Raw genomic sequence first — 26034 nt, 5'->3', positions numbered from 1 at the left:
GCTAGCCTCGGCCCTGCTACCCTACGTTGTGCTATCCTCGGCCCTGCTAGCCTACGCTGTGCTAGCCTCGGCCCTGCTAGCCTACGTTGTGCTATCCTCGGCCCTGCTAGCCTACGCTGTGCTAGCCTCGGCCCTGCTAGCCTACGTTGTGCTATCCTCGGCCCTGCTAGCCTACGCTGTGCTAGCCTCGGCCCTGCTAGCCTACGTTGTGCTATCCTCGGCCCTGCTAGCCTACGTTGTGCTATCCTCGGCCCTGCTAGCCTACGCTGTGCTAGCCTCGGCCCTGCTAGCCTACGTTGTGCTATCCTCGGCCCTGCTAGCCTACGCTGTGCTATCCTCGGCCCTGCTAGCCTACGTTGTGCTATCCTCGGCCCTGCTAGCCTACGTTGTTCTAGCCTCTGCCCTGCCAGCCTACGTTGTGCTAGCCTCTGCCCTGCTAGCCTACGCTGTGCTAGCCTCGGCCCTGCTAGCCTACGCTGTGCTAGCCTCGGCCCTGCTAGCCTACGCTGTGCTAGCCTCGGCCCTGCTAGCCTACGCTGTGCTAGCCTCGGCCCTGCTAGTCCGAGCCTTCCCGCTCCGACTTTGTCCAACTCCCTGGCTGTTTACTTCATAATAGCAGCGGTGAGGATTTTGGACATGACTTATTTGATTGAATGCTGATTAGGCCAAATCACCTACATTCTTGTCTGGCTGGTTGAGGGGAACTGTTCCTTAGATCATCTCAATCAATAAATGATATGAGCTCCACCTGAGAAAAAGACAGGAAATGCTGGAGAAAATGCTTGAATCTACCAAATTGACATCCTGCTCCCCCGGATCCATACGTGCCATGTTGCCATATTGCTGACACATGTCACCATTTGACTCAGCCTGGCAGTTAGTGTGTTGTTTTCACAGCAGAGCCAGATGTTTTGTGATTCTAATGCTGAGGAAGAACGGCAGTTTTATGTTGTTGGTTTAGAAGACTCTGAGTATAAGTAATATAATTCTGGCATTTTCATTTTTCTACCAAAAGGCAGAATTGGTTCTAATTGAGTTGTCTTCTTTCAGTGTGTGTGTGTGTGTGTGTGTGATTGTTTCCTTGTAATGAACAGCAGCTTCATGTTTACTAACTTTTGTTTTTATAATGAATTTAATGGACGTTGTCCGTCAACTTAGTTAAAGGCAATTTTTGAGGTGTTATGGTGAGAAAACTGCTGGATGCAGAAGTTTGTAGAACTGTAGACTGAAAGAATGAATAAGAATATCCATGGAATTACTGCAGTTTGGCTGGAAATAAATCTCATTCTTAAATATTTTAATAATTCATTTATTTTAGTCATTTGGCATAATAAAAGTCTGCTGTTAGGAAACGTCGTAGAAATACATTATCTTTATCTATTTTTTATTTTAAGCAAAGATTTGATCTTTAAAAGGTTTTAAAGGAAGCATTTTGTCATGATATAAAAAACATTTTAGCTCATTATAAACCTCCTTTCAAGCATCAGCTGTTAAAGTGTGACAGCTTTCACATTCCTACTGTTTCCTTATGACCAGACTCGCTCTCATCTTCTCATATTTGTGTGCACCAGTCTGTTAATGCATTCGTTTAGAACATAAATCAAGCGTGGCTTTAAAACTGAATATTTTACCTTTGACCCAGAAAAAGAAGCATCTCCCAGCTGAAAGTAGCTGATGCATCTCAGAGGAACGGGAGACGTCCCCTTCTCCCAATCGCCTCATCTTAAAGTCTGATGGCGAGCAGATGGCGCTTCGCCGTCTCTGCGCGTCGTGCAGCGCAGTCGAGAGGCTGCTTCTATTATCGCTGGTGCAGCGGTACGGATGATTTTGACAGTAACACACAGTGGTAGAAAAAGCTGATTATTTAAATGTGTGTGTGTGTGTGTGTGTGTGTTGAGAGATGGCGGGTAGAAGTTTCTTGAGAGTGTTTGTGAATGAAGACTCAACCAAAGCCTTTTAATACGCGGCTCAGATAATTGGCTTCCTCGACTTCCTTTCAAAATGGACCGTTCATTCCACACCGCCGGTACTGTGTGTGTGTGTGTGTGTGTGTGTGTGCGCGCCCCGTTGCTGGGGGCCATGCAGCACATTAAGACAGTGACTGGCAGATCTCATTTGGTGGTTAATTTCAGCAGGGTGAGTTCTCCTCTGTGAGGCCCGTTAGCCTCTGGCTCACCAGCTGAGTGATGGGATGTTTCCACCGACGGGTCCTGTGCTCTATGTACATTAAGTACTGCATTTTACCATTGTTTTTGACTCTTTACACCACTATTCACTTGGAACCACTTCACCACAGTAGTTTAATATGGAGCCTTTTGATGATTACTGCACAGAAATGAATTCTTTACTGGTATATGTGACAAAATAATCACCTCGGGGGGGGGGGTCCCTTTACTGACCTTTCTCCCATCTGAGCTTCTAATCCCATTTTTTGCTAACGGAAAAAAATCTGAGTACCTTCATCCTAAAAAATATGCTGCATTGCTGCAGTAAATAAAACAAACTCTTACAGGAGAAATCTGCCTCGTTACTTGTTAGCAGTTACTTTGAGTACTTCATGTACATTTTTAATGTGTCCTCATAAATGTTTGTATAAAATAAGAAGATAAAGTAATGCATTTTACAGGATACACAGCGGCTCAGTTAAAGCACAGGAGACATAGTAAAAATCAAGTAATATAAATATCCACAATAACTGAATATATTTATAGCCAGAATAACACGTATAACTGTTATTGCACAGTGTGTTAATACTGCACAGGTTAAAACTAGGACATGGTTTTTTGTTTGTTCCTATAAATGTGTGTAACATTTAACAGAAGCTTTTATTTTGGAGCATTACCAGATACAGCTTGAAGTAAAGTGTGACACTGAGTGAGCTCTGAACACTGCTGGAGCTTTTTACTCCTCCTGCAATCATCAATTATTAAGCAAAATGTCAACAGAAAAGAACAACAACACTCTTTGTATATTGAAAACAGGAATGTTTCAAAAGATGAGATCATTCATGTATTTGGTGGAAAAGGAGAAAATAAATATGTAAAGCAGAGGCTACATTTCCAGAGCGACGCATGGGGGGCGATTACAGGTCAAGGTGAGTCCCAGCACCTTTTTCATTATTCAGTATTCTGGTTAAACGCCACAAACACCTGCGCTGCTTGAGATGCATCGCGGCGCGTTCTGTGTCCTTGTTTCAGTTCTTTTTGAAACTTTATGGCCCCCGACTGACTGGTTGTGCAGTAAAACACACAATAAAGCCACATAAGAAACAGTCAACAACAATAAGCACATTACCTGAAAGAGCCATAAGGTAACGCGGTGTCACTGTAGGAGCCCCCCCCATCAGCAGGTAGGAAGAGGTGGACACAATAACAGGAACGTCAGTGCAATCAACGTGCAGCCCAAAATAAATCCTTCTTTTGAGAAGCTGGTGGAGTTTTACTGATTCTGCACGTTGTCATTCAATGTGAACGTAGTTTGTGTTGCTTTGTATCCGATTTCATAACAGTATTTATATGGTTTACAGGCTTTTTTATCCATTAGTCGGGTTCTTCCACTCTTAAGCTTCCAAGGCGGCGCCATTTGAAAAAAGCTTTTAAATTAGAACTATTAAATACATTCTTGCTATTTCTGATGTGATTTACAAATGGAACCAGTCACGTCTGAAATAAAGAACGTCTGGTGAAGCTTTGTGCGCTCTCCGTCCAGAAGCTGTGTGTGTGTGTGTGCGTGTGTGTGTGTGTGTGTGTGTGTGTGCGTGCTTCAGAGCGTTGTCTCTTTGTTGACATCAAAAGGCTTTCTGTGTCCTTTTGTAATACAGATAATTCTCTCAGTGGCGGCTTTGATGCACTGCTGTGTGTGTGTGTGTGTGTGTGCGTTTGTTCCATTGTGTTGAGCCGTGTGCATGAACAGCATCACTTCCGATGACACGTGTCTCGTGTTCATAAGATGATTAGCATCGTACCTGGACCTCCAGCGGCTGTGATGCTCCTCTGGATGTGAGCGCTGAGGACTGTGTGTGCTTTTGCTTGCAGGAGCTCACTCATGGGCGGCCTGGGCGTTTGGGCTGTGGCCGCTCTGCTGGGGGCCGCAGGGTGCTGCCTGGCCGACGGGCCGAAGGGCAGCAGGCGGGACGGCGCCGGCACCTCCGCCGCCGCCGCGTCACGTGACTCCCACCAGGAACGACGCTCCACGGTGAGCATCTGATACACACACACACACACACACACACACCTGTTGTTTGTAACTCTTTAGATGAAGCCTTCTCCAGCACTCGTAAGTGGCGTAAACATTTCAAACACTGCTTTCTTTTCGTGGGGGGGGGGTGAGAATGACTTCAGTGAGAGAATAACGCGTCAAGGTCGTCTTCTCTCCTCAGAGGGACGGTTGGATGAAAAGGCTCCGTTCATCCAACACTAAGCTCAAGGCCACTTCATTATGCCACGGACGTAAAAGTTGGAAATATCCACACAATTCTTGATGAAAGTTAGTTAGCAGGTTCATGCAAGGGCCGAATGCCCCCCCCCCCCCCCCCACCCGCTCAGCCTCACTCACTTCAGGGTTTGCCGAGTTGGTTCTGGCCATAATTTGAACTTTAGAAGCTGTCAGTTGGCACCAGAATCCTAAAGTTGACCCTCAGGTGAATAATTATGCAGGAAGGATTCTCAAAGCTTTGGGAATGTTTTTTCTTCTTCTCTTAACCCCCCCCCCCCAGAATAATACATAATGTAAACAATGACATGTCTTAAGGGTTTAACAGACTGAATAAATACAGAAATGAAGCAAGCCGTTTTCTCCTTTTAACCAGGTATCAGACCAGAGTCCTGAAGTCAGTTTCCACAGCAAAGATCAGCCTTTCATTTACAGAATGACCTTCATGGCGTGCTTATTGATATCCATGTGAGGAGGAGGGGGGGGGGGGGGGTTGGATGAAAGGGTTTGTGCATCGAACGAATAAAGGCGGGAACAGAAAATGAAAACAATAAAAAGGGCAGGTTCTCTTCTATTGGAATTCTAGTTCTGGGGCTCCCCCCTTCATACATTCACCTTTGAATTATGGCTTGTTTACCCATAAAGCTTTAGTTTTTGTGTCATTGCCGTCTCAGAAGAGTATTGCTCAGACGCCTGAGAGCTCCAGAAGTCCTTCACTAACCACTGTATGAAGCAATAACACTTGTGAAGGTACTTTCTGTGCTCAGCAGGAGCCTCTGGTGCCTTTCTGCTGTCTCTGAGGTCAGCGCGCAGCAGCAAAGGTGCAAAAGGAGTCCTTCCAACATACGTTCCATGTTGATCAATAAAAGCACAAAGCAGGTAGAAGTCAAAGTTGTAAAGTACACAGCAATACTGATGAATCAAAGCAGACATTAGTAGTATTAGTAGAAGTTTTAAATCCAAGTATTCTAATAGACTCAAATATGTGCCCCTCTTCTTCCACTCGGATGTCTTTGTTTTCAAAACACTCTTATCCTAAAATGTGTTTTGGGAGTTGCGTCACTTTCTCCAGCGTTTGGTCACATGATGACTGATCCATCTCCAGACGTTTGCAGGAGTACATTCATTCCATTCATGGTTGTGAGGCTTATTTGTGGAGCGGATTAATTAAGTTACATTGCAAATGTTTTTCCTTTCTTTCGCTCCTTGTTGGCAGGTTCATTGAGATGAGGCAGGTCCCTTCTTTCCTTCCATGCAGCACATAAATATTGAAGGTAGAAGCTGAACTCTACTCAGGGCCACACACGTTTCCTTGAATTTCCCTGCTGTTCAAATTGCGTTTCCACCAAATGTCTCAGCAGCCGCAGCGTGAGACTCTTGTTTCGATGGCGGCACGTTGCTCTCTGAGATTAGTTCAGTGCTCCAACAGGCTGCGACAATCTTTTTGGAGTTGGCACTTAAACTTTGTTGCTACTACAAAACCCATTAACGTGGGCATACTGGAGAGAGACCTCACACCACCGTGATGTAGTAGAGAATCGAGACGCATCAACCCGAGCCATGCCACAGCAAAGGTCCTGATTGGCTGGCATGTAGCTGATGACATCATGTCAAATCAAACAGGTGACCGTAGCAGCAGTGATACGGACCCACCGGTGATTTAAGCAAGCTGTAAACCAGATTTAAATCATTTGATCCCTGTTTTAGCACAACCTGTATTCCTGATATCGGAGGCCATGGCCAATTAAACTCCATTACTCATTGCTTCCTGGTCGATGAACATTAGCTGTATAAAACCCAGATGGAGATCTTTCACTTCACTGAAGTCAGTGACTTGCTGCATGTTGGTCGAGGTTTTAAAACCCACAAACCCTCTGGATGCTGATTGTGTTCAAATATATTCCCTCTGGGACGTGCAAGCTATTAGCCTTCAAAGCCTGGCCTGCCCTGAGCAGAACACTATGTGACACGTAGTGTTAACGCCGTAGGATCATAAATAAAGGAGTGTAGGTCAAATACAAACCGAGGCTCTTCCTCTCTGCTCGCTTTCCCGCCGGTTTCCATAATCTCATCACATGGTTCTTACTGCTCTGGGCAGGTTACAACAGGGACTTATTGTGGAAAAAACATCAGATTCTCCTATCGAATCTTTTACAGCCGGCGTTGTATTATTTCACTCGTTAGCTGGAGGGAGACACGGATGTCTCCTCAGTCCTCTCGATGGACGGCTCGGGGACTGAGTTGATATTGCAAACATTCTAGGTGATGAACAGAGATTTTGCTACGATACCGCGTTAGCACTTTAGAGACTGCTAGCTGGCTAACCATCGAGCTAACCATCGAGCTAACCATCGAGCTAACCAGTGAGCTAACCAGCTAGCCGGTGAAAAGTCGTCTTTTTATGAAACCCCGGGATAATAATCACTTCGTCGACTAAATACTAACTGAAACTTAAGTTGTTATAGAAAAGACAGCTGCATCGTTAGCAAATCTTTAAATGCATTTGGATTGGCTAATAAAGTCTTATCTTGTTTTATCTTTTATTCTGACTCCACCTACGTTCTGCCCACAAAAATATCCTGTTTACTTTAATAATTTAATGTATGCACATTTCTACTACTACATACTAATCATGTGTGTGTGTGTACTACTTTACTTGCGCAGTGAACTGAAGTTGCTGTCAATTTGAAACCATTTTTTTACGGCATACAAATCCCTTGAAGCCGAATGTATGAAAGAATGTGACATTAAGTGGAGAGCAGTATTTTTAGAACGAAGCCCCTTCACCTCTACGCCGGGTTTGATTCTCCAATCAATTGATCAAACACTCGGTGTTGGCGGTGCTGATGAGCACATCCCATCCGTCATGAGGAGGCACGTCCACAATAAGGACAGACAGATGGTGTACGACGGGGGGGTCGGGTAGGGGGGGGGGGGGGTGTGGAGATGTGCAGACAGCTGAAAACGGCGGTGAGTCTCCTGGGACGCCGAGGAGGCCTCACAGACGTCTTTTTTTTTTATCACTGAGCCTCATTACGGTGACGCTGAATGAAGAGCGGCCCGTTTCCAAAGCGCCGCCTCGATCCCGTGGTTTTCCAGGTGTCCCGGTATCCAGGTGTCCCGGTACAGTGACCATTACCACGGGTCCATGTTGCTGGCCAATCCCGGCTTCTTCATTCGGAGCAGCATGCAGACCTTTTTAAAGGTTTATCTGTTTTTACTTGACACGCAATCAAATGTTTTTAAAGAAATATCGAGCAGTTAAGCGCCTTTTCTCATTCTTCAGAGAGATGAACACGTGACACTATTGGCGTCTTTCTGCCCCTGCGGGGGTCTTAAACGTGGTTGTTTTGGGGACATTATTGACCTCCAGCGTGCTGTGGGGGCTCGCAGGGTTTTTAAGTGGCGCAGCCTTCGTGCTCTGGACTATTGCCTGGAAATCCAAATATTCAGCCAGTCAGCGATTCATGGTCTGCAGTCACTGCAACAAGGTCTGAGTGAATCTGCTTCAGTCAGCGGTGAGTCCCAGACGTGATTGTGTCGGATGTCCCGTCATCCCATCGCATCCACACAAATGAAAGTGACATCTATTGAAACCTGAAGCTGCGCGTCGATATCACTCACAACCTGACAAAATGAATTATTTCTCCTTGTCGTGTCAACTGTTCGACATGGTGATAAAATGGCCTCCTGCAGCCTGCTGGGAAGTGGGTTTCCAATTAGGGGGATTGAGGGGGGGGGGGGGGGGGGGCTCTTCTCTTTTCTCCTTCCTGCTCCGGTCTTCAGACGTCTCTCTCTGAACCCAGAAAGGGTGCTGGGGGGGTCACGGTGAGGAATGGTGCGAGGGGCCTGTAATAACCACTCTGTGTGCTCTGTGTTTGCAGGAGGAGGACAAAGTGGACGGGAGCATCCATCAACGTGAGTACTCTCACTGTGTTCAAAGCCTGCTGCATTCTCCCAAACACGCCGCCGCCGCCTTCTTCTTCTTCTGCTGCTGCTATTCTGCCACTCGCTTTGTTTTTTGTGATTGCTGGGAAGGAATTGAGATGTCACAAAGCGGACCGTGTTACAGAGAAAGGTGCTTTGATGACGACGTGACTGTGAAAACCTGAGGGAAAACGCCTGGGTGCAGCGCACCTATTCTCCTCGCGCCGAGTGTCACATGAAACGCATTTCGGTTGTCAGAAGATAATCACATGTCAGCTTGATATTTGTCTGTGGAGTTGCATCTGACAGGAAGTAGTATTTTATTTGATCTGTTCTCTCATTTGAAGGGACAACGGTTCTAAGGGAACTAAATATATCCGTCTGCTCCTCGGTGTGAGTCCGTTCGGGTTCCGACACTTGAGTGACCCGCTAGTGGAGCACATGAGTTCAAGCTCTTCTTCTTCTTCTTCTTCTCGCGTCTTTCTTCATTGATTCCAGAGTGAAGAATAGTTTTTCTCTGCTGGTGCTCAGAGGCAAGAGTTCTGTCTTATTTGTATTTTCAGTTGGGCTGTGGGTGTAAGAGGTAAAAGCACATTTCCAGTGAGGAGGAAGCCGCGCTTCAATCCTGGAATGAACGCCGTTGCTCCCGGTTAGAGGTCGACTTATCAGAACATTCAGCTGTGAGTGACCCCCCCCCCTCCGGGCCACCACCTCCACCATGAGCTTGTTTAGTCGTCCTTTGGCGAGGTTCCATACCTCGGACGGATGTGGCTCCTGCCGTCAGTGCATGAATGGGTGAATAACGACGTGCTGTAGAAGACCTGCTGTGTACCTACAGCACCAGGTTTCATTGCATTATTTGGGTGAACGTCGGGAGCTAAACTTCCTTGTATGACGGGCGACAGATGAAAGTGTGGCGTTGCATTACTGAGAGATGCATTTAGCCAGGAGGAATAAACGGGTCACGTATGACATGAAATCAACAGATCTGAGCCCACATTTATGTAACTGCATCACCAGAGCAATGCATGAAGATACTTTTTTGTGGGCAGATTGAAGGGTTTATGTGCTGGAGTTACTGCAACAGGCCTGAGTGCTTCCTGCTTCCTGTTTGACCAGCGACTTCCTCTGAGTGTTCGGCCCGTTACGACGCGTTGTCTGCATCTCCGCTGCGTCTGCTCTGGAGTTCTCTTTGACCTCAGCATGACCCCAGCGGACTTCTCCTCCTGCTGTTTAGTATTCAGCATCTCGTGCGGCACGAGTACTTTTTTATTTATACCTCTGGATGTTGGTGGAGTTCCACTCAGCCCAGTATTGTGTGCAGAAATGTGGCTTTCTGAGTGATAATTGCTTTTCGGGCTCTACGTGCCTCCCTCACCTGCCTCTTGGAATTCAGCTGCAGTCCTGTGCGTGTCGACGGGGAAACGAGACAGATGGTCATGAGGATGCGCCTGCACGGAGGGGAGATGTGGACAGCCTGGTGGGGGGCGGGGGGGGGGCTGCTAAAAAACCAAGAAGCCAAGCATTAGACATTGTGATGATCTGCAGCACTAGTAGCGTGTTGGCAGAAAACAACACATTCAGGGTGCAGGAGGTTCAAAGGGGACGCGCTGGGATTCACTCAGTGGACATGTTTTATTTGCATATTGGTCTCCAGAACTTAGAATCTAGAAGGGTCCAAAGACCACAGCAGTGCTGGGAGTGTCTTTATTTATTTGAATGAAACCCAACCCGTGCAGACGATGTTCCTTTAGATGTTGGTCTGTAGAATCATCTGTTCTCTGCCTCGGTGGACATCTGGAGGGCCGAGGTACAGAACGCTGTTAGTCAAAGCCAGGGAATCCCCCCCCCCCCCCCTCACTTACTGTTTGGGAGGCTGCTTCTGTGTCTTTGCTCCTCAAGTTGAGACAATGACATTAATCAAGCTGAACCAGTTCTACCCGTTAGAACGTTGCATCTGAAGGTGTAAAAGCCGCCTCACACAGAATTCTCTCCACTTGACATTTTCCCGGGCCGGTGCTGCTCAGCCGTCCCTGGTCGGAACGCCACGACCGGGTCAGTCCGCAGGAACTGTCCCCGCCGCAGCGTCCTTCCTTTCACCGGCTCGCTTCTGTTAACCGGCCGGATCCATGTGGAATCATTGAATATCACCCACATATCTGAGATAGATCTTAGAGAGACTGATTCGGCACTGAGCGATTCATCCCTGAACCTTGGTGGGTTCCTCAGGGCGGAGCCAGTTCACATGTCCTTTGAGCTAAGTTAAGCAGTCCTGTGGTCCATTTGGGTTGTAATTGGGTAAGAATTGGATGGGACGAGGTTGGCAGAGACTTTAATAAGCTCAAATGACTGAGGAGCTGGAAGGGAAAAAGGGAGGAGAAGGAAGCCCAAATCAGATGTTAGAAGTCATTAAAGTCAATAAAGTTTGTATTTTCATGGTGAGTAACATCTTTCTGCAAAATAAGAATGGTCCGAATTTGATTGCGAAGTTTGGAAAAACATGACATGCTTGATGTTTATTTGGTTGAGTGGTGAAAGGACCACTGTATTGTGGAGGTGGAGGTGGATCGCTCTCTCAAATCACTGCATCACCAGGTTCCTTCAGTCGTGGAGTTCTCACTCGGAGAAGCAACGTAAATCAAAAGAAACCCCAGAATGTGACGCATTCTGGTACCTGCAGGTCTAAAAGGTGACTTTTGCTCTCATCACGGAGCGTGATCACGTAATTAGAAGGAGCAGAAGAACCAACGTTCATCCAGGTGTAATCCTCAATCTGTTACGTCGTAAATCTCTTTAAACGAGGTTTCATCTGCAGAGCCAGAAGTTCACCGACAACTCCATCAAAAAGGAAACGGCCTCCGCTAAAAGCCGCCCCTCCTTTTTATGGCGGTGGTTACAGAAGGAGAACCTCTCCGAGGCTGAGTTATGATCCGCGTGATAAATCACAATATTTCACGTTGTCGCCGACCGGATCCGACCAGGCGCCACATTTTGTTCTGAATCTGCTGCACGAGAAGAAGATTATTCACACAAAATGTGGACCCACTTTTTCACCTGAAGATCGTGTTTTTCTTTCTATGTGTATACCTCCACCCTTTACCTCCACCCTTTACCTGTATCCTCTACCTCCACCCTTTACCTGTATCCTCTACCTGTACCCTTTACCTGTATGCTTTACCTGTATCCTTTACCTCCATATTTTACCTCCACCCTTTACCTGTACCCTTTACCTGTATCCTTTAACTCCATATTTTACCTCCACCCTTTACCTGTATCCTCTACCTCCACCCTTTACCTGTATCCTCTACCTCCACCCTTTACCTGTATCCTCTACCTCCACCCTTTACCTCCACCCTTTACCTGTACCCTTTACCTGTATCCTTTACCTCCATATTTTACCTCCACCCTTTACCTGTATACTCTACCTCTACCCTTTACCTGTACCCTTTACCTGTATCCTGTACCTCCATATTTTACCTCCACCCTTTACCTCCATCCTTGTGGGTTTTACTGCCGTGCCCATCAACAGATGACGGTTTTATGAGCTGAGAACAAAAATGATTGCTTTTGAATTCAGATTATACGCCTCTGCGCTCAGCTCTTTCTTTCCCTGAAGCTTTTCTTCCATGCCATCCAACACACACACACACACACACACACACACACACACACACACACACACACACACACACACTGGTATACCTGCTGGAGTTGGAGGGTGAGTTGCTGTGATTTGGATCTCAACCAGGAGGAGCCTTTGCAGAGGACAAGGTGTGTTTGCATAGCCAGAGGGAAGTGGACATATTAATAAGGTCGCATTTCTACGACTGAGTAAACGCTCCAACTCTTAAATACGCTGCAAACCTCGGATAATGTTTTTAGGGTTAATTCTGCCAGCTAGATTCATTCACTGCACAGTCCTTATCCATATCTTCAGCGCTTGGATTTTAATGGTGAGAAATGAAAACCTCTTTGAAATAGGGGAGTGTAGACGGAATGATGGCGTCATCCGCACGTAGCCTCTAAGGCCACGGAGTGCAGCGCTCTGCAGGCTCGTCCTATCAAATGGTCCCGATAATACAGAGATGGTACGTTGAGACCGGTGATGTCATTGGCTCCTGTTGTTCCTCCCTTGAATCTGGAAGAAGGGAATAAGCGAAAGGAGAGCTGGCTTTGAGAGGGACGTGTTGTGGTGGTGGATCTAATTCACGTAACTCATTGTGCGTCGTGCTGCCCTTTGTCAGCCTCAACAGTGATTTGTATTTTCATATTGTGTTTCTCAGCAGTTATTAAGAAGCGCTGTCTGTGCGAGAAGAACAAACGTGAGCTACTCCGAGGATGAAGTGTAAGGAGACGGCGTTAAAAGCAGTGAGTCGGTGAGGAATGAGTCTGCGATCACGGCGGTGCTCCCTGCCAGGACCGCGCCAGATTAAAACCAATCAAACGGCCTTTGAATTTAAAACAAAAGAAACGATATTACTGTGGCGTTGGTGTTTCCGCCATAATTTCCCTAAATATGACAAGCAATTACCATTGTCGGGGTGTTGGCAGCATGAGCAGGCGCTCCGCCAGCGCTCCGCCTTTGAGGCTCCGCTTCGTGGATTCAATGTGCAATTTCAGATGCGTCTGAAGCTCTGTGCCGACATCCACTCGGCACATGAAAGCCCACAGACACTGTGATGTGAACAAACTTCTGCCTGCTAGAATCCCACAGAGGGAAAAGTCCCCAGAAACAAACTCACGGACTCCCACGATTGTCTGATCATTGTCATGGAACTGGAATCTATTTTTATAAGTGAGTAATGCTCCCTGAAGCCCGTTGAAATGCATGAAGATTAATGACAATGTTGTGTAATTTAATACCACACGGGGAGGGGGGGGGAAGACACCTTTGGCTGCGCAGGTGGGTTGCTTTTTCTCCGAAATATTTGCCACTTTCGTCGGAATTAAATTGCTGAATAATTTATTATTCAACAAATTTAAATGTAAAATGGTTTGAGCGGCCGGCTACCGTGGGTGGGGTGGGGTGGGGTGGGGGGGGGGCACAGCTGCAACAACAGCAAAGCCACCGGCAGGTTCTTTCGTTCCAGAGTGAGACCGCGCAGGTGACCAGAATGATGCATTTGTAATGTGATGAGGTCACGACTTCCCAAGGACTGCAAGTCGGGTCAGAGGTGGGGGGTTATTTTGGTATATTGGCAGAATCACAAGATTAATTACGTTGTCAGATGTTATATCCCCTCATATTATCCGATAATTAAACCCCCCCCCCCCGGGCCGGAGAGGTCACATTTGTTCTAAAAGTTTTTTTGGCTCAACTTTTTCTGATAAGGGCAGCACCATTAAACATTGAGATTCTTTTACAATGGACTGTCATGTATTTGCAGTTGGAGTTAATTTACTTGCACCTGTTGTGTTCTTCCTCCTGACCAGCAGGGGGCGGCTCCCATAGACGTCTATGAGAAAATGATGCAGGTTGCTTTAATCACATCACTCAGGCACATGCTTTAGCAACCTGTGGGATTCTGGCTATTAATACATCTCCAACACCGGGAAGCAACCACATTCATCCTCATCTGACCTCATTACATCCAAATATTCTTCAATTACACAGCTCATTTGCCGCTTTTTGCGAGGCGATGATGAAAAGGTTGAAAAAAAAAAGGCAACAGATTCACCGGTATCGATCAGAGGAAAGAGATGCAGCGGCTTTGCTTCAGTCGTGTCGTTAAATCGAGCGCTCTGTGTGCTCTTTCATGGTATTTAGGGATTACCTTCTTTCCTATCACTCACTCACAACCAATTGAGAGTCACTGAACAATAAGAAGCCAGCATTCATACCGTTTTCCCCCCCCCCCCGTAAAAGTCCCACAACTTCCCTTCCAGCTAATGGCGAGGAGACAGCAAGGAGGCAATCACACCAAGAATAAAACACCCCGCGCATCTCAACCCGCTCGCTTCTCTGCAGTCACAGAAACGCTGCTGCCCCCCCAGCACAAATAGAGCAATTTGTGCAGAATATGGCGAGGTAATGGTGGGGCCGGCGTCCAGGTGTGCGAGCAAACGAGCGGGCCCCCCCGGAGGAGAGGCTCTTTGGCGGCGAGGCCCCCCCCCCCGGGGCAGTGGATGCACGAGGGCGTCGTTGGTTAAGGACGTCGCCGAGAGGACGGAGCGATCCGGCGTGACATCGCTGCTCGCCGTGCGCGGGATCCGGCGCAGACGCGCTGTCTCTCTCTCGGCCAGCGAGGGGATGATTCACTCCGCCGTGGGAGGATGGAGCAGAGATCACCGTGATCGACGCCCAGTGGAGACGTAAAGAAGCGCTCGTTTTGTTGCTCCTTTTGGATTCATCTGGAATATTCAGGCTGTCCAAGGTCCGGCTGTGGCCGCCTTGTTGATTATTTGCTCCTCCGGAAGGTCAAAGCATCATTCTGCATTCACATAATGTGTGACTGATCCATAATTAATTTGTGTTTGGTCGATTCTAATTGACCGCGGAAAATCTAATCCGCCGGCTCCTCCTTGCATAACGTTCCAGACAATTATTGGCAAATTGAAGTTGAATCGATGATTTAAAAAAATGTTGAACCGTGACATCATCCGGGGGTTTGTGGGCTACCGAGCCAAAGTGACTGTTTGGACGGCGTAGGACAGATCTGTCAATCACAGTAAGCCCCGCCCCAAAGCCTCCACTGCCTCATGGTCTGTTCGACTCTAAATGGACATGCTTCATGCTGTAGTGAAGAGACCTTAAACTAGAGGCTGAGACCATAAACTTAGCTTTACAATGTTCAAGTCAAGAGAGAAGTAGTCATTTCCTCATAGACGTCTATGGGAGCAGAGGAGTCGCCCCCTGCTGGTCACTACACAGAAGTAGAGTCATTTCCTCATAGACGTCTATGGGAGCAGAGGAGTCGCCCCCTGCTGGTCACTACACAGAAGTAGAGTCATTTCCTCATAGACGTCTATGGGAGCAGAGGAGTCGCCCCCTGCTGGTCACTACACAGAAGTAGAGTCATTTCCTCATAGACGTCTATGGGAGCAGAGGAGTCGCCCCCTGCTGGTCACTACACAGAAGTAGTCATTTTCCCATAGACGTCTATGGGAGCAGAGGAGTCGCCCCCTGCTGGTCACTACACAGAAGTAGTCATTTCCTCATAGACGTCTATGGGAGCAGAGGAGTCGCCCCCTGCTGGTCGAAAGCAGGTAGTCAATTCAAATCCTCTGTATGTTACCACAATAATTGGATGAGAGGCACACAGGCCGCGGTCCAATTAGCATCTATTATAGATGATGGCTAATAATGACAAGCCGTAGGATTGAAAGTCAGATTTACACCCACACAAGATCACTCCCGCCTTTATTATTCAGAGTGGGTGTTCCCGTGCTGACCTTAATCACAGTTTACCACCGTCCTCGGGTGGGTTCCATAATGTGCATTCATGGAACAGCCCCCCCCCGTCTCTGCTCTTTTGATGTGTCACACTGTTGCAATGTGATGCATACATTAACCAAGAGGCCTCGCGGATTCATTCATAGCAGCGATACTGATATTATTTCATCCATGTCGGAGTTATTGATTTAGAAAAACCATAATAGATCAATGATTGGATACTAACACCTGATATACAACAAACAATATAATAAAGTCCACTTAATTCATGATGGAGGACTAATTATTTACCCTTTCACCTCACGCGCTTTACTCATTCCCACAGAAGTCATTATGTTTTTAGGGATCATTAAGAGATGCTGATAAACGTCTGTCTGGAGGTAAATGATTTATCGCTTTTCTAATGTCCTCTGAGGAACGAAAGGGACTCCAGGACACTGACTGACTAGTGTCCCCTGATGTCTTTGACAGAATCCAAAGACATGAAGACGTAAGGACATGGGGACAGGACGTACGAGGGACCCTTCTCTTCCCAACCAGTGTGACAGGGAGTTGAATGACCTCGTGACCCCCCAGTACACATTCAAATGGGACCTCTTTTAAATGAGAGCTCTGCAATGAAGTCATTCATCTGCAGCTCTTCTGACGAGGAGGCTAATCGACGCACGCTGTGTCCTCATCATCCCACTTCCCCGTTGATTTGGCACATTAGGAAAAATGAGAGGAGACGTAGTTACATTCATGTGCCATTAATCGCATTCCTCTGTCTTATTTAGACAGGACCGCGCAGTGAAGGGGGTCAAAGGATCGGTCTCACAGTCATCCTCGTACCGAACATTCAGAGGACGTCATTAGTTTTCCAGATGTACAAATCCCCATGTGATCCGAGTTTAAATACCAATGAAGAAGCACTTGGACACTTCAACTTCCCTCTTTGTGCCAAACACACATGAAAAGGATGGGACATCCTTCAGGCATCTCACTGATGGGGTGTCACGTGGCTTAAGTTCTTCCAGGAGGAACTAATGAAGCAATAAAGAGTGTCTGCTCTATTTATCGTTTAACGATGTTTGCTGCAGAGGAACCCTGAAGTTCTCCCTGGAGAAACAGCCGTGGTCCTCGGTGCCACGTTTTCAAAGACCAGAAATAATAAAAATTGAAGAGCTGGCAAGGCTTGGACTCTTATAAAAAGCTAGCTGGGAATATTATTTTTATTATGCATCTCTTAAGTGGGGGCACTTGAAGAAGCCGTCCTTAGTTCAGAGAAGATTGTGAGAAAAGAACAGCTCGGCTGCCAAGCTGTATCGATCGCTATTGGATCTGCTCCACCAGATTCTCTCATAGCTGGTGGGGGGGGGGGTAGCCCCCCGAAGGGCCCTTAAAGGCTCTCTGAAGTTTATAGTGAGGGGAGAATGAGGTACAAAGGTAACTTGAGCCTCGCTGAAGTCTCCCAGCGGCGTCTTCTGTCCTCAGACGTCTTCCGTTCGTATGGAAGTTATTCTTCACGTTTGGATCGGACCGTGCTGCTCGTCCTCCTTCGTAGAAGAACCACTGAGGACTGAACAGAAGCATCAATCCTGCCCCTTGCCTCCCATCCTTTGTTACCACGGCAACACTAACTGATGCAAAACAATGCGAGAGGACTTTTGTTGGAGTGGAGTCGTACAAACAGAGCTGTGAAGCTGCAGAGCCAGTACTTTCTAAAGGGGGGGGGGGGATTGACAGCTAGAACAGCCACCTGGAGCCGGACCCACAGCTGGGCGCATCGCGGGGACTCGCTTACCTTCGGGGCCGTGCTGATGCATGCTGGGTAGGTGTGTGTGTGTGTGTGTGTCACTGTGAGATGATGCTCTGCAGCTAATGGAGAGAGACACACAGAACAGGGAGAAGGTCCAGCACCTTAATGAATGTTTGCACAAGCAGCCTCATGCTGTGTGTGTGTGTGTGTGTGTGTGTGTGTGTGTGTGTGTGTGTGTGTGTGTGTGTGTGTGTGTGTGTGTGTGTGTGTGTGTGTGTGTGTGTGTCTGCCCTCTCAGCGCTCACATTGATCAGCATCCCTGCTACAGCAAAAATCAATGTTAATTTCACTTTTCAGCGTGTTGGAATCAAGGCGCTGCTGGTGTTTGTATAATTCCACATCTGTCACATCTATTTTCCACATCTGTCGGAGCTTTTTAAATCCTTTGAAGAAGACGGCTCTCCGTTGACCTCCGACTGATCGAGGCATTGAAACATAATGAAGTGGTGAGAGGACTCTGGTTTGTTAACGTTCTCTCAGTACTTCACACTACAAGTTGCATCAGCTATGCCCCCCCTCCTGCCCCCCCCCCCCCCATGCCAGGCACTGATCCCATTGCTAAACGCTTAATAATCAGCTAACGAGGGTCGGCTTTAAGTCTGAACAAATGAGCTCTCCTTAAATCAACACCACGTAGATGAGACACAGCTTTTAAAGAGTTGTGGGGGGGGCGGTGGAGGCTTCCAGAGCACTCAACCAAATCAGATCAGCCATCACCCCCCACTCCCTCGTATGCATGGCTGCATTCCAATTGAGGATGAATATGTAGCTGAGCTAAAGATGATGGATGCCATTTGTCTTGGCAAGCAATCATACCTGCACCAGTATTTTTGGTCCCTTCTACCCCCCCACGCCCACCCCCCCTCTCAAGAGAGCAGCCAGTTAGTGTGATAAGTGATATTTATAGTTTCGATGGCAGCTGGGGAGAGCATGCACAGCATAGCAAGGCAGGGGCATATCGGAAGAGTGGCTCATTCAGGGGCATTCTGGGAATTGGGGCTTTGTTTTTATTAATTGCTTTTGTAGTCTCTCTCTCTCTCTCTCTCTCTAACACTAACCTGTTTTGAAGGACAAATATGTGCAGACTGCTGTTATCAAGCTCTCACACACATCAAGCCTGTAGTATGAGCAGAGAGCTTGTGTTTATGGGGGGGGGGGGGGGGGGTCATGGGCTGTTCATGGCGGTCTTCAGGTGGCGTCTTGGAGGTCGAGGGCGGCACAAAGCGACCTTTTGTTCGCCGGTGCTCCTGCCGGTAGCTGATTGGTCGGCTTCACCTGTAATCAGCAGCAATCACAGGAACTGATTGAAGATGATGAACCTCCCACTCGGACCCGCAAGGACACGAGGGGCTAATGGGCATAATGGCTGTGATGGGGGGGGGGGCTGACAGAGCTTTGAGGGCTTTCTTTCACAGGCGTGTATGAAAAATGAGGGAATGTGTGAACAGAAGGGAATGTAAATATGTCTTATTGTTAAATAGTACATCAAACTTTAGTGTAGTACACAGGAATACATTGAGGAGTACTTTCTTAGTGGTACTGGTAGTACTTCACAGCAACACCTGCTTTTATTTCCTTTCTGGGATCTCATTTGACTGTTTCTGTGCTTCAGCTTAATAACGCCGCTGATGTTTGGCTCCACTGGTGCCTGACAGCGTTTGCCCTCCTAATCAATTTCCTCGCCGTCCTATTTGTTCTCCCAGCTCCTCGCTATCTGCTGACGCTGCGTTGCTTAGCGCCCGCCGCCACCATCAGGCAGCTGAGCGGGAGGGGGGGCGCTTTCGAAGGAAACGCGTCTCCGTGTCCCACGGATCAGAGACAAGAACCTCACATTCCCACGTAGATGCCTGCTTATCGGTGGGCGGAGCTTAAAACCGTCACATGCTTCCCTCCGAGACCAAGACCTCCAGTGTCCTCCTGAGCGTGTAGGGCTCTACATACGATCTGAGCTCTCAGATTCTTGCTGTGGTTTAGTCCAACAGGATTTCTATACGGATCAATACGACTCGTCCTGTGAGACAGAATCACAAGTGTTAACAGCTTTGGTTCTTTTAACGTCCCGGTAAATTGGGATCACGATGATCCGACTAGTCGACTGCATCCTACACTGCTCAGGGACACGCACACAGCCGGTTGGGGGGGGGGGGGGCGGGGGGGCTGCACGCTTGATGATTAAATTCTATATGAATCATATTCATCATCATCGTAATGAACTAAGAGAAGAGTCTGTAATCATTGATTTAATGAGATTTATAATCTGATTATTACTAATTAGTACTCATTATTACTAAAAGGGTTAGAAGAGTCTTGACAACAACAAACACTGGTGTATATAACAAACGTTACCAATGAGGAAATATAACAAACGTTACCAATGAGGAAATATAACAAACGTTACCAATGAGGAAATATAACAAACGTTACCAATGAGGAAATATAACAAACGTTACCAATGAAGAAATATAACAAACGTTACCAATGAGGAAATATAACAAACGTTACCAATGAGGAAATATAACAAATGTTACCAATGAGGAAATATAACAAACGTTACCAATGAGGAAATATAACAAACGTTACCAATGAGGAAATATAACAAACGTTACCAATGAGGAAATATAACAAACGTTACCAATGAGGAAATATAACAAACGTTACCAATGAGGAAATATAACAAACGTTACCAATGAGGAAATATAACAAACGTTACCAATGAGGAAATATAACAAACGTTACCAATGAAGAAATATAACAAACGTTACCAATGAAGAAATATAACAAACGTTACCAATGAAGAAATATAACAAACGTTACCAATGAGGAAATATAACAAACGTTACCAATGAGGAAATATAACAAACGTTACCAATGAAGAAATATAACAAACGTTACCAATGAGGAAATATAACAAACGTTACCAATGAGGAAATATAACAAACGTTACCAATGAGGAAATATAACAAACGTTACCAATGAGGAAATATAACAAACGTTACCAATGAGGAAATATAACAAACGTTACCAATGAGGAAATATAACAAACGTTACCAATGAGGAAATATAACAAACGTTACCAATGAGGAAATATAACAAACGTTACCAATGAGGAAATATAACAAACGTTACCAATGAGGAAATATAACAAACGTTACCAATGAGGAAATATAACAAACGTTACCAATGAGGAAATATAACAAACGTTACCAATGAGGAAATATAACAAACGTTACCAATGAGGAAATATAACAAACGTTACCAATGAGGAAATACAACAAACGTTACCAATGAAGAAATACAACAAACGTTACCAATGAAGAAATACAACAAACGTTACCAATGAGGAAATACAACAAACGTTACCAATGAGGAAATACAACAAACGTTACCAATGAGGAAATACAACAAACGTTACCAATGAGGAAATACAACAAACGTTACCAATGAGGAAATACAACAAACGTTACCACTGAGGAAATATAACAAACGTTACCACTGAGGAAATATAACAAACGTTACCACTGAGGAAATATAACAAACGTTACCACTGAGGAAATATAACAAACGTTACCAATGAGGAAATATAACAAACGTTACCAATGAGGAAATATAACAAACGTTACCAATGAGGAAATATAACAAACGTTACCAATGAGGAAATATAACAAACGTTACCAATGAGGAAATATAACAAACGTTACCAATGAGGAAATATAACAAACGTTACCAATGAGGAAATATAACAAACGTTACCAATGAGGAAATATAACAAACGTTACCAATGAGGAAATATAACAAACGTTACCAATGAGGAAATACAACAAACGTTACCAATGAAGAAATACAACAAACGTTACCAATGAAGAAATACAACAAACGTTACCAATGAGGAAATACAACAAACGTTACCAATGAGGAAATACAACAAACGTTACCAATGAGGAAATACAACAAACGTTACCAATGAGGAAATATAACAAACGTTACCACTGAGGAAATATAACAAACGTTACCACTGAGGAAATATAACAAACGTTACCAATGAGGAAATATAACAAACGTTACCAATGAGGAAATATAACAAACGTTACCAATGAGGAAATATAACAAACGTTACCAATGAGGAAATATAACAAACGTTACCAATGAGGAAATATAACAAACGTTACCAATGAGGAAATATAACAAACGTTACCAATGAGGAAATATATTAAACGTATATTAGACAGATTTAGAATCAATTTTTTTGTGGACTGAAGCAACGAGGAGAAATGAAATAGAGTGCTCTTCTCAGGCTGGAAGAACGTCCGTCTGTCCTTGAGATTGATGGGGGGGGGGGGCCTTTCACTGAAGGCTTTCAGGTTTCTTCTCTCATGCTCTTAGTGTTGCCATCTCACAGGGGAGAGAAATGAATATAATCATGCAGTTATTCCGGTTTACTGTGGTCACAGTGGAATAAAAGGGGAAAAGGGGCATTCATTCATGTATGGATTTAGAATGAGGAGGAGGAGGAGGAGAAGGAAGGGTTCATTGGAAGTGTCACATGTCCATGCTGTTTACTCCTCTCTTATATCATATTTATTTATTCTTTCAGCCTGCTGACAGATAAAAATAAAAAGTGATGTCCGTAGTTGTTAATTCTCCTCCATCGTTGTTCTGCAGTTAAAAGGAAGGAAGAACTTGAGCCTTTAACCCTCCTGTCATGTTGCGGGTCAAATTGACCCGTTTCAAAATTTAAAAATCTAGGAAAAATATTTGAAAGTACTTTTTTTGTATGAAACTTCTTCTGCTTGGCTTAATTAGTGTAACCAACGTAAAAAAAAAAAAAATCATGCATTTGAAACCCCCCCCATGCAGGTTTATATTACAGAGATGATGTTCGGGTCAATTTGACCCGGCAGTGAACGTGGAGGCTATAGGGGGTCAGAAGTGTCAAGTTTAGACCATTTCTTTCTTTGAAAATGTAAGACTGTCTTTCTTATTCACTCTTTACCACATTTCTCTCTCTAACACCACACACACACACACACACACACACACACACACACGTTCACAGCCCCACATATAAAGTTGTCCACATTTCAAACTTCAAACAAAGAAATCAAGTGTTTGTTATTGGAACCGATCTCTGTCCTGCACTTATGTGCCCATCCCCCCATGTGAACCAGACGTGCGTCTCAGATGCACTCTCTTTCTAACGGCCCCCACCTGTACAAGAAATAAATATACTATTTTGGTGGGAAAACCCCGGCCACATACAAAAGGGTTGCTGTGGAATCTTACAAACATTACACTCTGAAGAGCATGCATACAACTCAGCAGCTCAGTAAAAAACTATGAGCAAAAAAAGAATGACGGCCCTGGAGGCTCTGGAGCTCATCTTTGATCGCAACAGCGAAATAGAGGAGGATGTGTCCGAAGATGAAGACCATCTTGAGATGAAATTCGGATTCTAAAACATCGGATGAGGAAAGTATAATATCTGTTCCAAGCGAAACATTCCTTTCAAAAAATCGGGAAATACAGTGGTCATCCTCACCTAACGCAAGTCAGCTGAGACTGACTGCCAAAAATATTATAAAGACTGTGCCAGGCCCACCAGGATGGCAGTGACTCGTGTCACAGACATCAAGTCAGCTTTTGAGCTGGTCCTCCCAAAGTCATTACAAAAAGTAATTCTCAAGATGACTAATCTAGAAGGGAGACGTGTTTTGGGGGAGGATTGGAAGGAGCTGGACGAAGTGCATTTTCATGCATATTTGGGGCTCCTCGTCCTTGCTGGGGTCTATAGGTCAAAAGATGAATCGGTAGCCAGCCTGTGGGATGCAGAGACAGGCAGGGCGATATGACAACAAGACAAGCACAACATGTGTGACATGTGCAAAATTTATTTGCACAAAGCACACCGTGACGACATGTCACTCATGTGCTGTGTAGACACACACACACACACACCCACGCATACACGCGCATACACACACCTCGTTAATTTTGCTCATCTCTTGTTCATTTTTGTAAATGTCTGTTTCTTAACACTATGAATGAAGTTTACTTTCAATAGAAATTCTTATTTACTCATTTGGCTTGATTTTGAGTAAGCGGGTCAATATGACCCTGAACAGCATAGGTGTCTCATCTCTATTTATCTACATCACCCCATGACATTTTTTTTTCTTCAAAAAAATAATAAAATATAGCAAAAAATACATGTTATGGTAGACTAATGCAAATTATGTCTAGGTTTTTCAAATGTACCTAAAATAATGTCTGAGCAGACTATTTTTCATTAAAACGAGTGAGTTATACTAATTTAACTATGAATTATGGAGGAGCAAATAATTTCATTCCATTAAAAACTGATTGAATTGTTAGTTAAGGTGTTGATGATGAGGTAAAAACTATATTTCATAGGTTTTTTTGGTTTCTGACAACATTTGGAAGATTTAACATGCCCCGGGTCAAATTGACCCGGGAACATCATTGCTGTACCTAAGAAACGAACATAGCAGGAGGGTTAATATTTCTCCTCATCCACTTTTCTATTGACGTAAATATCTGTGCTGTAGAAGCAACTATTTTAATTCATCAGTGGTTGGATTATGAAGCCTGTGACCTTCAATAGCGACCTCATTATATCAGTCTTTCCACAAAAAACACTTTTTTAATTGTACATAAAACCAGAAATCATTGTCTTGTTCTGAAAAAAAGCCCCTTTTGTAGGTGTAATTGATTGGGTTAATTTGAGCGGATGAAAAAAGCCAACAGCGTGTACAGCAATCCCCTCCGCCATTATGTCCATAATTCAATTAAAACCTTTCTGGGATAACACAATAAAGCCATTGAGATCATCCCCATTGTGGTCCTCGTGGTCCATAATTAACACCCCTATCTCCTGCCTCGCCTGTTCCGAGGGAGTTAAGGGCAGCAGAAGGCCGCCGGAACCCCATAAAAATGCAAATCTGCGTCACCTGCTTAATGCAAATCACCACGAGGTCAACCAGCCTCCCGTTGGAGTCCGACTTCCTGCTGGAAAAGGGCTGCTTTAGTTTCAAACGTGACTTTGGCGTTGCATCGTTGACAAACGTCTTTTTTTGCTACGTGTGTCCACATTGAAACACTTTTTACATGGAATCCTACGGGCGTTTGAACGGGTTTATGAGAATGAAATCTGTGATCAGCTCAACATTTACAGCAGGAATCCCAGCTCAAAGGTCCTCTCCCTTCCCACAATGCCGCTGTGATTTCCCTGTTTCCGAGGACCACCGGCTGTTCCTTGTGCTCCTTGTTGTCCTCCCAACCAGCCGCGCTCGGATTCAACACCGTTTATGGGTCCAATGTTGTTAAAGTCACGGAGCGATCCATCTGCGCCAAAGTGAATCACAGAAGAGATGATGTTGTCCCTTAATGAAGCACGTAAATCCTCAGAGGATTTGTTTCATTATCCGTGTTTGTGACACCAGACAAATTCAAACCTTTTATTCATTTATTTACTCATTTGTCCCTTCGTTACTCTTCTCCTCCTCCTCCATCATCTTTTCATAGAGGAGTCTACAGGACGCCGCGCTGACGTGGCGGGCTCCGCCCCGACATGTTTGGCTCCGCCCTGAAGTAGCCCCCCCCTCCACCCATTCTGGTCCCACCAGCCTCCCCTCTTTGGTGTAACGGAGCTAATGCTCGGCTTCATGCAACCTTGATGGCGTCCCCTCTGCGTGGCGGCGTGTCGCGCTGCACTTCTTCTAACCCTGAGTTCTGATCAATTATTGATGGTCAACTGGGTCAGGCTTTGCTTTTAGAGCTCCCCCCGGGGGGGGGGGGGGGGCGCACTCATAATATCATCACCGACCAGGCGGCCCAACCCCCTCCGTGCTGCGAGGAGCTGGTCGGATGGCGAGCGCCTGTCTTTGTAAATGTTGCATGAAAATGTTGCAACGCGTCAATTGAGTGAAGCTCTGCTAACGAGAGACGTACAGAGCCATAAACAGCTGAATGATGACAGGCCAACCTTCCCCCCCCCCCCCCCCCCCCTCCCGGCGGCCCCCCTCCCGGCGGCCCCCGCCTCCAGTCAGACCACTACTCTCAGCCCTCATCCATCAGTATCACAGAAACACCACCTTTCATAATGGTCTACTCATGGAAGGCATTCACGAGACTCAAATGTAAAACGAGACGCAACCTGGAACTTCTAGGATGGAAATGTGGACTTTTTGCTGTGTTTTTTTGCTTCATCACCAATCACATGTACTTGTTTCCCCCGCCCTGCTGACGCAGGAGCGTTCCCGGTCTCACTTTAACCGGAATATCGCATTCTGAGGCAAACGCAGGTCTTTACAAGCTGTTTTTATTCAGACAAACGACAAAACAAGACCGCCTTCACACACGAGGTCCATTAGGACATCCCATGAATATTAGATAAACACTGCTGTTTGGGTTCTTTTGTTTGCACGTGTGTGTGTGTGTGTGTTCCTGAGTCATTTGCTCCATAGCCGTC

General features: G+C 45.8%; 1 protein-coding gene across 1 annotated transcript in view; it reads left to right on the top strand.

Annotated features, from left to right (window-relative positions):
- Positions 1 to 26034, top strand: part of LOC119215282 (follistatin-related protein 4) — a gene marked incomplete at its 3' end in the record, with an annotated part of 74559 nt that overhangs the window by 5690 nt on the left and 42835 nt on the right. The window contains exons 2-3 of the mRNA XM_062560454.1: positions 4035 to 4194; positions 8316 to 8349. Of these exons, the coding sequence (XP_062416438.1) occupies positions 4045 to 4194; positions 8316 to 8349 (184 nt within the window). The remainder of the gene's footprint in view (positions 1 to 4034; positions 4195 to 8315; positions 8350 to 26034) is intronic.

The sequence above is a fragment of the Pungitius pungitius genome, unplaced genomic scaffold, assembly GCF_949316345.1.
Source record: "Pungitius pungitius unplaced genomic scaffold, fPunPun2.1 scaffold_63, whole genome shotgun sequence".
Lineage (NCBI taxonomy): Eukaryota > Metazoa > Chordata > Actinopteri > Perciformes > Gasterosteidae > Pungitius > Pungitius pungitius.
Note: the sequence above shows the minus strand (reverse complement) of the source record. Positions and strands in the feature narration are given on the sequence as shown.